Here is a 14,826-nt window from a genome sequence, read left to right as displayed (position 1 = left end):
TCTTTATAATCATAACACCAATTGAATCATTAAGAACTTGTCACATGACTAAACCACTTAATTTTCCTCTCCATTCACATGTATAGCATTTTTTTTAACTTTCAGTAACAGTTATAACAATAACTTAAAAACCTTAATTAAAATTGTTGATTATTACTTAACATCATAGTGTCTTAACTTTAAAATAGAACACAGAGAACAAGATTCATTTAACCTTGGATGAGCCATTGCATTTAATCTTAACTGCCACTGTAATTCCTTAACCCCCAAATGTTCATCTTTGATTTTACCCTGAGAATCCTTTTTGAGGTAATCCAAAAAAAAAAAAAATATGGGTACCATTCAACGAAATATGTTTAAATTAATTAGATTATTCAAACAGAATGAATGCATTGCTCATCGAGGAAACATATGAGGCCATTTCCAAAAATGAGATTAATATTTATTTTTCTAAAATAGATATAATTTTACAAGACATGTTATTGGAAGGTCTCATTACCAAAAATGAGTTTTGACTTTATGTCTAATGACAAACCGGTAATTGCTAGCATTGTCGGAATTTCTAAATTACATAAAAGTATTGTTAACCCCCCTTTTAGACCGATAGTGGATGCAAAATGGTCAAAAACATTTTACATCGCATGGAGAGGAAAATGTATGTGTTTTAGCCAAGTGACAAGTTCTTAATAATTCAATTGGTGTTTTAATTATATAAACTGAAGATGGTTTTAATGTATTTAGTTCTGATGAATTCCAACTAAGGTGGAACGAAAGAACTTAACTGTTAATAAACTTTGGATTAGAGATTTTTGTCTGCCTTCATATTCCCGCCCACAGGGGAGCTTTTTTTTTGGCATCTTTTGTTGTTTTACAAGTTCGTTCGTTGGTGTGTTTCATTATCACATAAATGTTTCATCTCCCATACAGATGTTTGTAAATGTTACATCTCCCAAACCCCTGCTTACACTTGTCAAGGGTACCAGAACTTGTCAGAGATTTGAGATGCATGGCTAGACTTAAAAAGGTCCTAGTCACAGTCAGCTTAGTACACCGCTATGAACATTTGAACCTAAGTAAGATGCCTTGTAACAGATGATAAACTGTCAGTTTGCTTTATTTAGTTGAATCTGGAGTTAATAATTAAGTTTTGTCTGTGAGTTTGTGGGGGACTTGAGGTAACATGCTTCTAACAAATAAGGATATGCCACCACAATTGTCACTTGGTCTGAAGGCATGATAGGAGCAAAACTCAAATATGGAGGGAGTGCATTCTGCACATTTAAACGTGGGTTCAGTGGCTATACAAAAGTGGATACCAATGCAGGAGTGCCTCACGGTCAAGAAGCTTTTGATTGAGAATTTTGGTATTGAGCAGTGCCACCTTAATTTGATCCAATATAGGATTTGATACTCTGGCTAGGTTGGAATGTTCATTAGCTTGACTATATCTAAAAAAGGCTCTACAAGTGCAGCAATGGCTTTAAAACAGTATGTGGAAGCCTTTGAATGAGAGGTGTAGACCATCCTTTCCAAAACAAGTAGGACTTTCAAGCATCTCATACCAGTCTGATGTATACTGGATTCCCCTAGAAGAGCATTACTAATACTGCCAATTGTTGAAGCCAATCATCTTTTCTTTGTACCAAGGCATCATTCTTGGAGAAGAAAGTCTTCCACTCAGTATCGAAATCTTGCCTGCGTTTGCAACATGCATAGAGAGCTGTGACATGTCTCTCTGCCTAACCTTGGAGATTTTGCTCCCCATATTGTTCACTGCATCATGTACAACTACCATGTCACAGTTATATTTATCTGATGCAAGGATCCTAAGGGCCCTTGAGACCTTTGAGATCCTGGAATCTGAAAGACAACTCACAGTTATTCTATCTTTGTCCAGCCTAGTGAGTGGAGAATCAATTTCTCACTATGGTTGGGTATACTGGATTTGAGATATTTTTGTCTCTCTGTGACTCTTTGTTAGAGGTGTTTCTTAAATTAACTTCTAAGATGTTTTTAAATCAACTTTGTATCTTAAAAACCATGACCAACTACAAATACCTAGGGAAATATTTTACTATACCTGCTGAGTTCATTTAACAGCCAATTCAAAAATACTCTTTTCTACAAAATGTACTTCTCTGTACTGGGAACAACCATGCAAGATGAAAATGGCTGCAAAGGGTTCACCTACCTCCCCTCTTTCCCAGCATCCTAAAAAAATATCAAAGAAAGAATGGGAGTCAATGGCATGTTAAAATAGCCTTCTTTGGTTTACAGCTGTGCTGGAGATCGCCAATGGGTAAACTTGCGCAGCTTGAATGCTCACCTATTTATCATGTTAGTTTTAACAGAACAAAGGAAAATAGCAAATTCAGTAGGCAGCCCCTTTTTAAATATGTCCCAATACATAATAAAATTATCTATAAGTAAGTTTTAAGTTTTTGCATAAGAAAAAACTTTCACAGATTAAACAAAATGGTATAGGGTAATGCTTTACAAAGCCATCACAGCAAGTTTCTGATTATTTCTTCTAATCCACTAGCAAAGTCAGATTGCTCACTCCGCATTAATAATATCTTTTCCTTATTATCTCTGTCAATTATATGATTTTTGCAGTAGTTTATATTTATTGGGTTTGCCTGTCTGTGTGCAAACAAAAAACATCTAGGATAAGACAAACACACTTTCTTTTGCAGTAATTAACATACAAAGCAAATGTAACACTAAAAATGCATGCAGTCACACAGCTTAAAAGAGGAAGATACATACATCCAGAGGAGAACTTACCCCTCGCTTTAGGCTCCGGAAGCAGTGGATTTTGGGTTTTGATGTCATGAACTCGTTGAAGCGATGGGAGAGGGGTTCCTTTTGCTGCTTGGGAGACTGAGGGCCATTGGGAACAGCAGAGGGTGAGGCAGAGGAAGGAGGAGGAGGTGGGGGCTGATGGGGGGATGTTAGAAGGGACATAAGCTATGCATAAGAGATGAAGTAATGACAGAATAAAGAAACAAAAGATAAAAACACAAACACATAAGGCTCAAACAAACAAACAAAAAATAAACCCATAAAACATAAATTAAAAAAAATGAGCCATGGTTTTGAAAAAAATGTCATTACATAAAAAGTGGTAGTATGGTGAGTGTAAAGCGTAATGTAGCAAGAAATTATGAATACAAAAAGACTGAAAGAAGCTCATGCAAACTTTAACATGCAAAATTTACTTATAAAAGTTATAAGAAGCACAGTGAATAGAATACAGTGAAATTAGATCTAAGGATTCTGAATATTCTTCTATAGCATTTTTAGATGAAATTATACATTGCTTACCTACTGTTCAAGGCTTAAACTGTACACCTGTACATGTACATGTATAGCTGTCTCATACAAACCAAACAGTGCCCATGTAAGAATAGTAATATTGGGTACAGCTGTAGCAATATGGTCTGCAATTTTGAACTTTTGTAGAGCTGCCTGGCAGGGCAGGGCTGTAGCCAGAAAATTCCATTTTGTACTCGCAAACTCCTGTTACTGCCCTCCAAACCCACCTGGCTTTTCAAACATATGGACGCATCTTTCATAATGTTGCCCCTTTGCAGTTAATAAATGTGCGCATCATTTTCAGCAGTCCCCTTTAAAACTGTTAACGATACTGTCTATAGATTTGCAATTCTCTCTGTAAGCAAGTGATGTACTTGGTGTTTGAGGCATTAATCTAGACAGGTATAAAAATAATATAGCCTGAAAAAAGTTACAATATTTCTGAGTGATGCAAAGAAAAAATGTACTCTGTAGAGTACAAAGTGCATGCCTAACCACACCCTTGAGGCAGGGGACCTACAAAAAGAAAATATGTATTTCTCACTCTGTGGAAGGATACAGCACAGTGGTTAAGCTTAGGAGGAGTGGACAATTACATTTTATTTTTCAGTAGGTGTCTATGAATAAGTAAGTGTTGATTGTCAGAAAGCAGATTAGCATCAGAGATCACCAGATGTCCTTTTATTCATCTGTTGCAGTATTCTTTACATGAGGGAGTTGCCTGCCAAGGCGACCCAATGTTGGCCAGTGTATCAGACTCTTTTACTACCGTAGGGTGCACGGTACGTCTGAAGTAGGCTACTATCAGATGTAGGCCATAAAAGAGATGCACACGTACACCACCCTCAGAACTTCTTTGCCAGCAGTCGGATTTGCCCGTCCTGGACGTCGCTCTGCTGCCGGAATCGTTTTCTTCCATAAAGATAAGTGCCCCATTGGGGAATCCTTTTTGTCTTTTGCTACTGCTTTATTTTGACTGAGGTTAATGTCATCCAGGAAAGGTAAGTGTGACTGTGGAAGAAAAATTTCACACAATGATAGTCAATCCCAGTGCCTTTTCTGTCTCGGGCCCCAACACGACCATGAAAAACCGTTCAATTTGTTAGTCTTTTGTGCCCAAAACCCTCCGTAGACAGCTATCATCCTTTGCTATCTACTTGGAAAATCAACGCCTTAAGCACTTAGCTAAAAGCACGATGGAAAGTTCCTCAGACCAGATGACTGAGCCAGCTAAGCATACGGCCAAAAAACCTAGGTCCAAAGCTGAAATTGCGCCTCTCCATATGGATGTCTCTACTGAAGCACATGAGAACTCTGAGACACACTCCATCATGATTCAGATCCATAGGCCAAGCCCGTCTTACGGGCCACCTTGGAACCAGATGTATGCACGTCCAGAGAGGCCTCACAGACACTGGCTCCCGATGTCCAGGGGGAACCTTGCCCCATCGTGTCTGAAGGCTCCAGTGGAATAACCCAGATTGTAGTGAGAAAGGATTCTGAGTCAGACCTGGTCTAATGTAAGCATACGTCCATCCCTCCTTCTTCACTCCGGATGGATACCCCGGCAAAGAAAAAACAAAAAAACTAAACATTCTTCTCCCCCTCCAGACTCTCAGAAGGAGTGGCAGAATTTCACACAAAGCCTTTTTATGGCCTTCACGGCACTAAGACCTCCCTCAGGTTAGCCAGTTTACCGTATTGCCTGGCCTGCTTCCCTTCAGAAAAGAATCAGGGCACAAGCCACTTCAGAGGAGGATTCCTCATCTGATGAGGGACAGTGATTCACTGGCATACTCATCCCAAATTCCTTCACCCCTAGACTATGCTTCCCCTGAGGAAGATTCAAATGGAACAGAATCCCCTATGGAGGAAATTTCCTTTGGGGAGACAATTTCTAAGATGAGAGATCATTTTAAATGGGACAGTTTACAAATGTCAGAGGTCCAAAAATATTATTATGACCTTCTTCAAGTACAGTCCCCTAGTCCTTCCGCCATTCCTCCTGCTACACCAGCTTTTTTTGGATGCTTTTGCATCCACGTCTACTCACCCTGACTCTCAACCTCCGGCTCCAAAAGAGCCAGACAGGTATTACAAAGTTCCCCCAGGATTGCAATTTCCTTTTCAAGGCCCCTGTGAGAGACCCCTCTGTGATTTCAGTAGCTTCTAATAAGGCCTCCAGGTCACTTCCCTTCCCCTTCAGAGAAGGACAGTACACAGTTGGAGAGGCTGGGCAAGGAAATTTATACCTCAGCCAACTTAGCATTCAGAGCACTGAACTACCAGACCCATATGACCAAGTACAATATGGAACTCTTCTCATAAATCTCCAAGTTGCTGTCAGATATGCCAGACTCTGAGAACAAAGCTTTGGCATCCTCTCTTATTGCTGCATCACCTTCGGTAGCCAGACATTCAATTAAATGCAGCTGCTATGCAGTAGAGGCCACTTCACAAGCTGCAGCTTCTTCCTCTGCCCTAAGAAGGTTTGCCTGGTTAAGGCTTCAGCCCCTCCCTCAGGACATAAAGGCAAAACTTATGGATGCCCCCTGGACAATTCTGCTTTACTTGGCAAACCCGCTGCTGAACTGTTCAAATCCCTGCAAGAAAAGAGCAAGGAACTAAAAGACCTTAAACACACATTGGTCTCACCTGTGCCTAAAACTGACAGGAACTACCCTGGGAAACAGGTCTTTGCATGCAAACAATCCCAGACCCCCATTATGAAAACTCCACAAAGGTTCCAAGAAAACACACCAGTTTTCCCTCTTCTTTCTCTACTCCCCAGTTGGCTAAACAGCCCTTTCCTGATAGGAAGGGCTCTTCTCCATGACTCCTCAGATAATCTTGGCACCCTCCCCGTGCCTTACTCTATCCCTTCCAACCTGAGAATATATCACTCAAGACTGTAGGGTCTTCATCATCATAAAGAATGGATACTTCATGGTCTGGCACACAGTACCTCCCCCTTCAGGGGTATCCCTCAACCTCCAAAAGAACAGGAACCATTTCCCCCCCTGTGCCCCCAGCTCAAAAAGGAAAAAAGCTACTATTCATGCTTGTTCCTGGTTCCCAGGAAGGAAAGACCTTGGAGACCCATCCTAGACCTCTCATATCTCAACGACTTTCTGAAAGTTCCCTCCTTCAAAATGCTAATACTCAAAACCCTCTTCCCTCTTATCCTCCCTCAGGCCTTCCTAGCATCCATAGACATCAAGGATGCTTACCTCCATATCCTCATTCACCCCATATACAGGAGATTCCTATGCTTTTCTGTAGGCTCCTGGCATTTTCAATTCTCTGCCTTGCCTTTTGGACTTTCCACTGCCCCAAGAGTCTTCACAAAACACCTAGTGCCCGTGGTCACCTTCTGCAGACAAAAAGGCATTCAACTCTTCCCCTATCTAGACGACCTTCTGATTCAAGCCAAATCCCAACAGGAACTGTACAAAAACCTCTGCTCAGCCATGGCCATTTTGCAAAGCCTGAGCTTCACCATCAACTTAAAAAAAATCTTCACTCGCCCCATCCCAAGTCCATGTCTTTCTGCGGTGCAGATTTCAAACCAAGAAAATTACGGTGTGCCCCCCCCCCCCACAAGACCAAGGAGATTTATCTCCTTTTTTCAGAGATTCTACCCCTCAATCTCCTGTCTGCAAGACAATTTCTAGGAATCTTGGGATTGATGGCCTCTACCATCCCTATGCTTCCTTTGACAAGGTTACACATGAAGAAATTCCAATGGTTTCTGAAGTCAGTGTGGTCTCAGCATGCCCACCCACTGGAATTTTAAAACTCACTTCTACCCTGCCGCAAGGAGGAGGTCTAGTGGTGGATAAGAGAACTGTCCATAAATCCAGGTCTTCCCATTCATCCACTGCCCCCACCTCAAGTCCTGTACACACAGACTCATCGGATACAGGCTGGGGAGTAGATCTGGACACTCACACAGTCCAAGATCAGTGGACACCCTTCTCAGAGAAAAGACCACATAAATGTAAGGGAAATTAAGGCATTAGTCCTTGCCCTCCAGTCCTTCCAACACCATCTGAGGCCAGGAAGGTTGCATATCCACACAGACAATATGATGGTTCTGTGGTATATAAACAAGCAGGGTGGGGACAAGATCCTACCTCCTTTGCAGACTAGCCTTACAGGCTTAGGATCTAGCCTGCCTATTAGAAATATCTCTTCAGGTGCTTTACATCCCTCCAATCAGACCTCTGTGGCAGACACACTCAGCAGATCCACAACACAGGCCCATAAATGGATGCTTCCCAGGGATGTGTTCCTGGGCATTGTCCACCAGTGGGGTATTCCACAAATAGACTTGTTTGCCACCCCTCCGAACAAACAACTTCCAACATTTTGTGCCAGAGAACCACATCCTCGGGCACAGAAAGTGGATGCCCTATCAAACTCTTGGAAGGGAGAATTCCTATATGCATTTCCTCCCCTACCACTCATTCCGAAAGTCCTACTGAAAATTCAACAGGACAAACCAAAAATCTTCCTGGTGACTCCCTATTGGCCAAGACAGCACTGTTTATCCCTTCTTCTACATCTAGCCAAGGGCAATCATCACAAGTTACCTCAGAGAGTGGACTCACTCACACAGGACAAGGGCTCACTCATCCACCCACAGTTAGAAACCCTCCAACTGACCCTGTGGGTGATAGAGCCCTGATCCCTTTCAGACACCTTTAATCTGAGGATGTGCTTCAAGTCCTGCAGGAGGCCAGGAAACCCAACACCAGAAAATTTTATCTTTTCAAATGGAAGAGGTTTTCTCATTGGTGTCTTGCTAGAAACCTGGACCTGCTTACGGTGGATCCCCCTATGGTTCTGTCATAATTTTGTGAATTGCTTAATGTAGGCTTAGCTTATTCCTCCACAAAAGCACATTTGTCAGCTATCTTTGCTTGTCTGCCACTTTCCCCTCCTCTAACTTCCAGATTTGAGGCCAAACAATTCCTTAATGGCATCCTCCACATTAGACCTCACAGGAAACCAGACACTCCACCCTGGGACCTCAACTTTGTGCTAGAGAAACTGACTCAAGTACCTTCCGAGCCAGCCTCTTCTAGCTCACTCAAACATTGTACCTGGAAAAGTGTTCTCCTGGTGGCTATTAACTCCACCACGTGGGCATCAAAATTACAAGCCCTTATGACTTCTCCTCCTTTCTTGTCCTTCCACAAAGATAGGGTTTCTCTTTGGGCTAACCCTCCTTCATGCCAAAGGTAGTTAATGAATTGTCTTTAAACCAGGCCATTCACCTCCCTACCTTTTTCCCCCATCCCCAGAACAATAGTGAGAGGATCTTACACATACTTGATGAACACAGACAATTGTACAAGACCAAATCTTTTAGAAAATCAGACCAACTGTTTGTGTCATTCCACTCCAGAGCTCTGGGATTGCCTGTATCCAAACAGACCATTAAAACTGGATCTCCAAATCCATTTCATTTTGCTATGTCCACCATGGTAAAGCTCTTGCTAGCTCAGTCAGAGCTCACTCTACAAGGGTAGTGTCTTCCTCGGGGGCATTCCACAAAGGGCTGGACACTAACTCCATCCTAGAAGCAACTACCTGGACTTCTGTCCACACCTTCACAAAACATTATTGCCAGTGCCATTCTCAATGGCTTCCTGTAGAGTTCCTCTGCCACTTCCACTCTTTCTGCATGAGCTTTTGTATTCTCCCTCATGTAAAGAAAACTGCAACAGATGAATAGAAGGGCATAGATTAGTTGTGTAAGAACTTATCATAACAATACATGTCCTTCCTCTTCTCTGCTGCAGTATTTTGTCCCACCCTCCTCCCCCACTTCCTGGTGTTCTTGAATGCATTGATCCTCTTTCCCTTAGACTGTCTCTCCATCTGGGGCTTCAGTTCTGAGGATGGTGCATGCGTACGTCTCTTTTATGGCCCACGTCTGGTAGTAGCCTACATCAGACGTACCATGCACCCTAAAGTAGTAAAAGACTTTGACATACTGGCCGACATCAGATTACCTTGGCAGGCAACTCCCTCATGCAAGAATACTCAATAGAGAAGAGAAGGACATCTATCGTTATGATGTGTTCTTACACAACTAAAATGTTTACAGCTAAATGTGAAATCCAAAACTGGTAAAAACTAAGGTGGAGGAGGCCTAGATGAGTCTAATTAAAAATTAACTACTTTTGACAAATGCATTGACATAAACTGTGGTGTGGTTCAGTGTATCAAAAGCTAAGCAAATGTTTTAGCTTTAACTGTACACAATGCTCAGGGCATTGTTTTTGAAACAATTACCTTCTTGGTCTGAGAAACAAGGAATTCTGAAAGCTCCTACTTTGTTATGCTGGTTAATCATCACTGAACTATATGTCCTACATAATCTATGTCTACCATTCTACAGACTGCAGATATTTTCTGACACGGCACAAGACTCTCTAGAAAAAGCAAATATTAAATAGGTGCAAGGAAGGTTGGCAGCTGAAACTGGTTGCTGGAGAGATGTTCCCTTCCTGGACCTGCTTCTAAAGAAACAAGCTTTCTATTACTTTGCTACTCATGTGACTGAAGTTGCCGTGCAACCCAAGCTCCTAAGTCAAAAGTTACTACCATGCCAGCACAGAAAAGTGTTACATGCATGTATGCATGCATATGGATGAAATCAGATCCAATACTTTTGGGCCACTTATATGACTACTCAGTGCTTTTATACATATGATGAATTAATGTTTTGGGGTATTTTCTTAATCACAGTCCAAAATGGTTTGAAGTGCCACAGACACACATTTTATTGTCTTCTACCTGAAGCTGAAACAAGTATCAAGCAAAATCGGATGTCACTGTAAGGTGGCCAAGTGGAAATAACCAGCTTTATAAAAGGGTGAGATAATGCAAAACATAATTATAAACTGGATATGAAGACAGTTTTCATATTACCACAGAGGTGCCACATATTTAAATTTCAAATCTAACATACAACTAACTCTGTATAGTCTAAATTGTGCTGGGCTACACTGCACAGCCTCTCAGCAATCTAAGATTTTGCTTAAAATGCTACTTAACAGACCTGTATGTAAGGTAAGTATGCCATCAAAAAGGAGATGTGAAAAGAGAACACGGTACCCTTTCTGGGAAAAGGATTGTTACACCTGCCACTTAGCAATGTGCCAAGAATGAGGAGGACTGATACATCAGTTATTACTACTGTATCATCATCTGCACAAGGAATAGGGTCACTGCCAGTGTTGTTGTACCCTGCTACTTGCAACTATGACCGATACTACTTAATTAACGGATGCAGTATGAACAAAAACAGACATGAAGGAAACTAAAAAAAAAAAAGCAAAATAATGAAAAGAAGATGACTTGACGGTTGGTTTCAAATTCCTCTACGTTTTCTAATGTAAACAAAAACTCATACATGGGTAAGCACAGCCTTCCTTTGTTTTTCCTCAGGCAGAGGAAACCTTCCAAGATGAGGATTAACAGACAAGGGCACAGTTTACACCTCAACACACAAAAGGAGTACTCACAATAATGGCTGGAGAGAATGCCAATATGCAGAGCTGATGATACAGGTTTGGAAAGGGATTCCATTTGACGAATTACCTTTGGGACTCAATATGCAATTTTTATACTTGAAAGGAAGCTGAGGTTGATGAGTTGTCAGAACCTCCAGTATGTCTGTCAATAAAAGTGCATCCACATTGTCAACTAGCTGCTGTAGTAAGAAGGATGGAGGATGTGAAGCATGTCTGTATAGCCTTCAGAAGTCTGGATGAAATTGAAGAAAATGTAGTTTCTGCAAGCCTGGCATTGACTATCACATCACCTTCTACCATTTAGGATTACCAGTAAACATAAGGACACCTACAGATAAAGTACAGTTAGATATGCAGCTCATTTAAGGGGGCTAGTCTTTTGTAATGTTTTGTTAAACAGTAGATAACACCTTTTGATTGGGTTGTCCCATCACTCACTTCAATTCAGAAAGTGTCAAACAGCCAAGATTAAGAGTCTCCAATTCTCAGAGATGAAGCTTTGTAAAATGCAGTACAGTAGTACAAAGAACTTAGATAACAGAGGTGATTATTATTGGGTCTCCAGTCATAAATAATGTATGATGTTTTTGAAGTCAGATGTCAAGAATTTCACCTCAAGAGCAGAGCAAAGCTCTCAAAGTGACTCTTAACATCCATGCTGAGATATAAGTAATTATGATCGAAGGCATCTGATTTTAATTCTTTGCGGTGCATACATCCTTATCTGTTCCATGTGCTACCAATTTTCAGAAAAAAAGTGTAGCACTAGGAAATGAGCTGTCTAATGAACAAACAATTAAAAACAGTTTTATGTACTTCTCTGTTATATACTTACTAACCTTTATTAACTGGGACACTGACAGAGCAAAGGCCCTTTTTCACTGGAGGCCCTGGGAGAAAAGCTCCAAAGCGCATACATTAAACACTTTCATCTTGCATGCATACAATAAAAACAGTGTTATTTTACACACAATAAATAAGAACGTTATTTTGTTACAGATATTTACATGGCTGAGATCATAACCTATAAAAATTAAATTACATAGTATAGAGAAGATCAGAAACTCTGTGTCATAGTATGGAAAAAAGTATAATGCATAGAAGGACAGAGTAGAAATAGTAACTGGAGAAAGAAAAAAACGGATGTGCTGGACAGCAGGAGTAAGGGGAGCGAGATAAATGGGTAAGGGCAAGGAGCAGATTGGGAGAAGGGCAGGGAGACATAAGGGGTGGGAAAAGTGTTAGTCAAGGGTACCGCAGGAACGAAGAGACTTTTTGGTGAGGACCTCAAGGATGAAACATTTGTTGAGGCCCTGATGGTTAAAGGGATAAAGTTCCAAGCTTTTGCCAAGCAGTATGCATACAGGCAATGGCCAACAGCATTATGCGGCTTATGAATGGAAAGCAATTTTTTATTAGAGCATGGTGGTCGACTGGGAGCAGTTATGTAAAACACAACTTAGAGATAGGCAGTCGGGGGAATTAATTATAAGTTTGTAAGTGGCGAATGACTGGTTATAGATCAGATTTAGCCAATCTCGAGCCAAATGAGCTCCATGAAGGGAGAATAATGATGAGTGAGATAGGGTTTGTTAGCAGCAAAAGGAGAGACTTGTAACATTGTTCCAGTTTACACTGTACAGCTGATTGGAGGTTAGTGAAAACTGGTGAAGCATAAAGAGGAATGGGAAGTATATTGGTGGTGACTAGGGTTTCTCTGGTAGAATTCTATATAATATGTCTAATTTTTGATGATTTTTTTTGATAGAATTTAGAATGCAAAGGTCGAATTTGAGGTTATCGTCTATGATTAGGCTGAGTCATTTTGTGTGAGAGACTGCTTTTATTTCTATATTGAGGAAAGAGGAGATTCTGAAATTGGATTTGTGATGGTTATGACTTCTGCAGAAAAATAATAGTAATTTGGTTTTCTTACGGTTAAGTTAAACATTGGGCATGTTTGAGCCACATTTTAGTAGAGGTAAGGGTTTCTTGAGTTATTTGTTGCAGGTAGGTGGGGTTGTCAGAGGTGCATATGAGCACTGAATCATTTGTGAGTTGTATATGTGATTCTTGTTTAGAAGATGTATGGAAGTTATTTATGAATACATTAAAAAAGAGACATTCTAAGATGGAACTTTGGAGTATACTTGCGGGAACGTGCAGGAAAGGAAATGGGTTTTGAGCCATTTTACAAATTTTTGCCTTTCTGTCAGGTAGCTGTTAAAAACCAAAGTAAATTAAATTCAGGAAGACCTAGTGTGGATATTTGCTAAAGTAGTTTATAATGTGAAACAATGTTAACGGCTTTAAGTAAGTTGAGGGATAGGTTTATTAGCGATGTCCATAAAAGAGACGACAGCAGTGGCTGTGCAGTGCATAGGAAGGAAACTGTGCTGTGTGGGAGTGATGTGCTGTTCTTGAAGGTGTTGTTGGAAGAGTTGGTTCTGAATGAATTTTCCAAGTATTTTGTATAGTGGAGAAAGGATAGTTATGACATGAAAGTTTGATATGTCAGGCAATTGCCACCTTTTTAAAAGAGAGGGTGACATAGGATTTTTCCAAATGGTTGTTACATAGCTTTAAGTTATGGACCTATTGATGTCTGCTGCTATTTTTAAATATTCTGAGGGTTGTTTTTAACTGAAGGGGACAAGGTTTAGGTTTATGAAACAATTTCTTAATGCTGGATGCTGGAACTGCTTTGAGAGAAAACTTGTTTGGGGAATTTAGGTGTGAATTTGAAAGTATCTGTGTTATAGAAGGGTTGTTGGAAGGAAGAGGATGAAGAGGTGTATGGGGTGTACTGGGAGGACTGTTATTTTAAGGGCAGCTATGCTGTCAATAAAGTATGTGTTAAATTTATTTATTCCAGTTTGATGACCGCGGAGATCCACTGGGCCTGGGGAACCCGTTTTCAGTGGAGGCCCGGGGAGAAAAGCTCCACAAAACAGAATTTCAAGATTAATTAACAAAGAAAGAAATTAAGGATTACAAAACAGGTAGCATTCTAAAATAGAAAATAGAAAAAAAAATATTTACAATTCAGTACACTGGGCTAAGTGAGCATACTTTCAGTGGAGGCTCGGAGAGAAAAAGCTACACAATACAAAGTTTAAGTACATGAATACATTTAGAGGGGGCTTGGGCAATAGAGCTCTGCATTAAAGTTTGATAACATGCTTAATTACAAATGAAGTTAGTAATGCAAGCAACAGGAGACATTTACAGGAGTGAGAAAACAAATAAACAGTATAGATTCAGGTGTAAACAGGCATATAGTATCATGGCTAGATTTTGCTGATTGGTTACATTAACAAATTAAAGTGAGGTTAGGAAGGTAGAAAGGTTAGTCAGGAGAAAAGGGAGAGGACAGATTGAGAGGAATGGGGGGGGGGGTACAATTGCATTTCCTGTTTATATATATATATATATATATATATATTTTTTTTAAATATATATATATGTGTGTATGTACGTGTCAAAGCCTATGATTTTAATTTATATATATATATATATATATATATATATATATATATATATATATTTTTTTTTTTATATATATATGTGTGTATGTATGTGTCAAAGCCTATGATTTTAATTTAATTGCAATTTATAAGTTTGAACTATCTGGTAAAGCCTATGATTTTAATTTAATTGCAATTTATAAGTCTGAACTATCTGGTAAAGGGTTATGGTTTGGTTCCTGGGTGAAGTAAGTTATTGATCTAAGACTAGAATTTTTGGGGGTTGGTTTTAAGTTGGTTCTGGAATTTGCTATAGTATACTTTTACCCATGTTTATTTGTTTTTCAGTTTATACATTCCCTACATTTCTGCAGAAGCTGGGGTGTTTTGCTAGTAATCCATGATGTCCACAGTTTGCCTTTTTTTTTGCACAAAGATTCCAGTATTGTTGGACAGCAAGGGGCATGGTTGGATTTTACTCTTTTTTTTCC

At 40.1% G+C, this 14,826-nt stretch overlaps 1 protein-coding gene across 1 annotated transcript in view; it reads right to left on the bottom strand.

Annotated features, from left to right (window-relative positions):
- Nucleotides 1–14,826, bottom strand: part of FNBP1 (formin binding protein 1) — a 2,646,599-nt gene that overhangs the window by 1,117,599 nt on the left and 1,514,174 nt on the right. Inside the window, exon 10 of the mRNA XM_044058144.1 lies at nucleotides 2,788–2,970. Within this exon, the coding sequence (XP_043914079.1) occupies nucleotides 2,788–2,970 (183 nt within the window). The remainder of the gene's footprint in view (nucleotides 1–2,787; nucleotides 2,971–14,826) is intronic.

The sequence above is a fragment of the Protopterus annectens genome, chromosome 16.part0 (assembly GCF_019279795.1).
Source record: "Protopterus annectens isolate FY-2018-M chromosome 16.part0, PAN1.0, whole genome shotgun sequence".
Taxonomy (NCBI): domain Eukaryota; kingdom Metazoa; phylum Chordata; order Ceratodontiformes; family Protopteridae; genus Protopterus; species Protopterus annectens.
The sequence above is the reverse complement of the archived record's forward strand: the minus strand, read 5'-3'. Positions and strand labels throughout refer to the sequence as shown.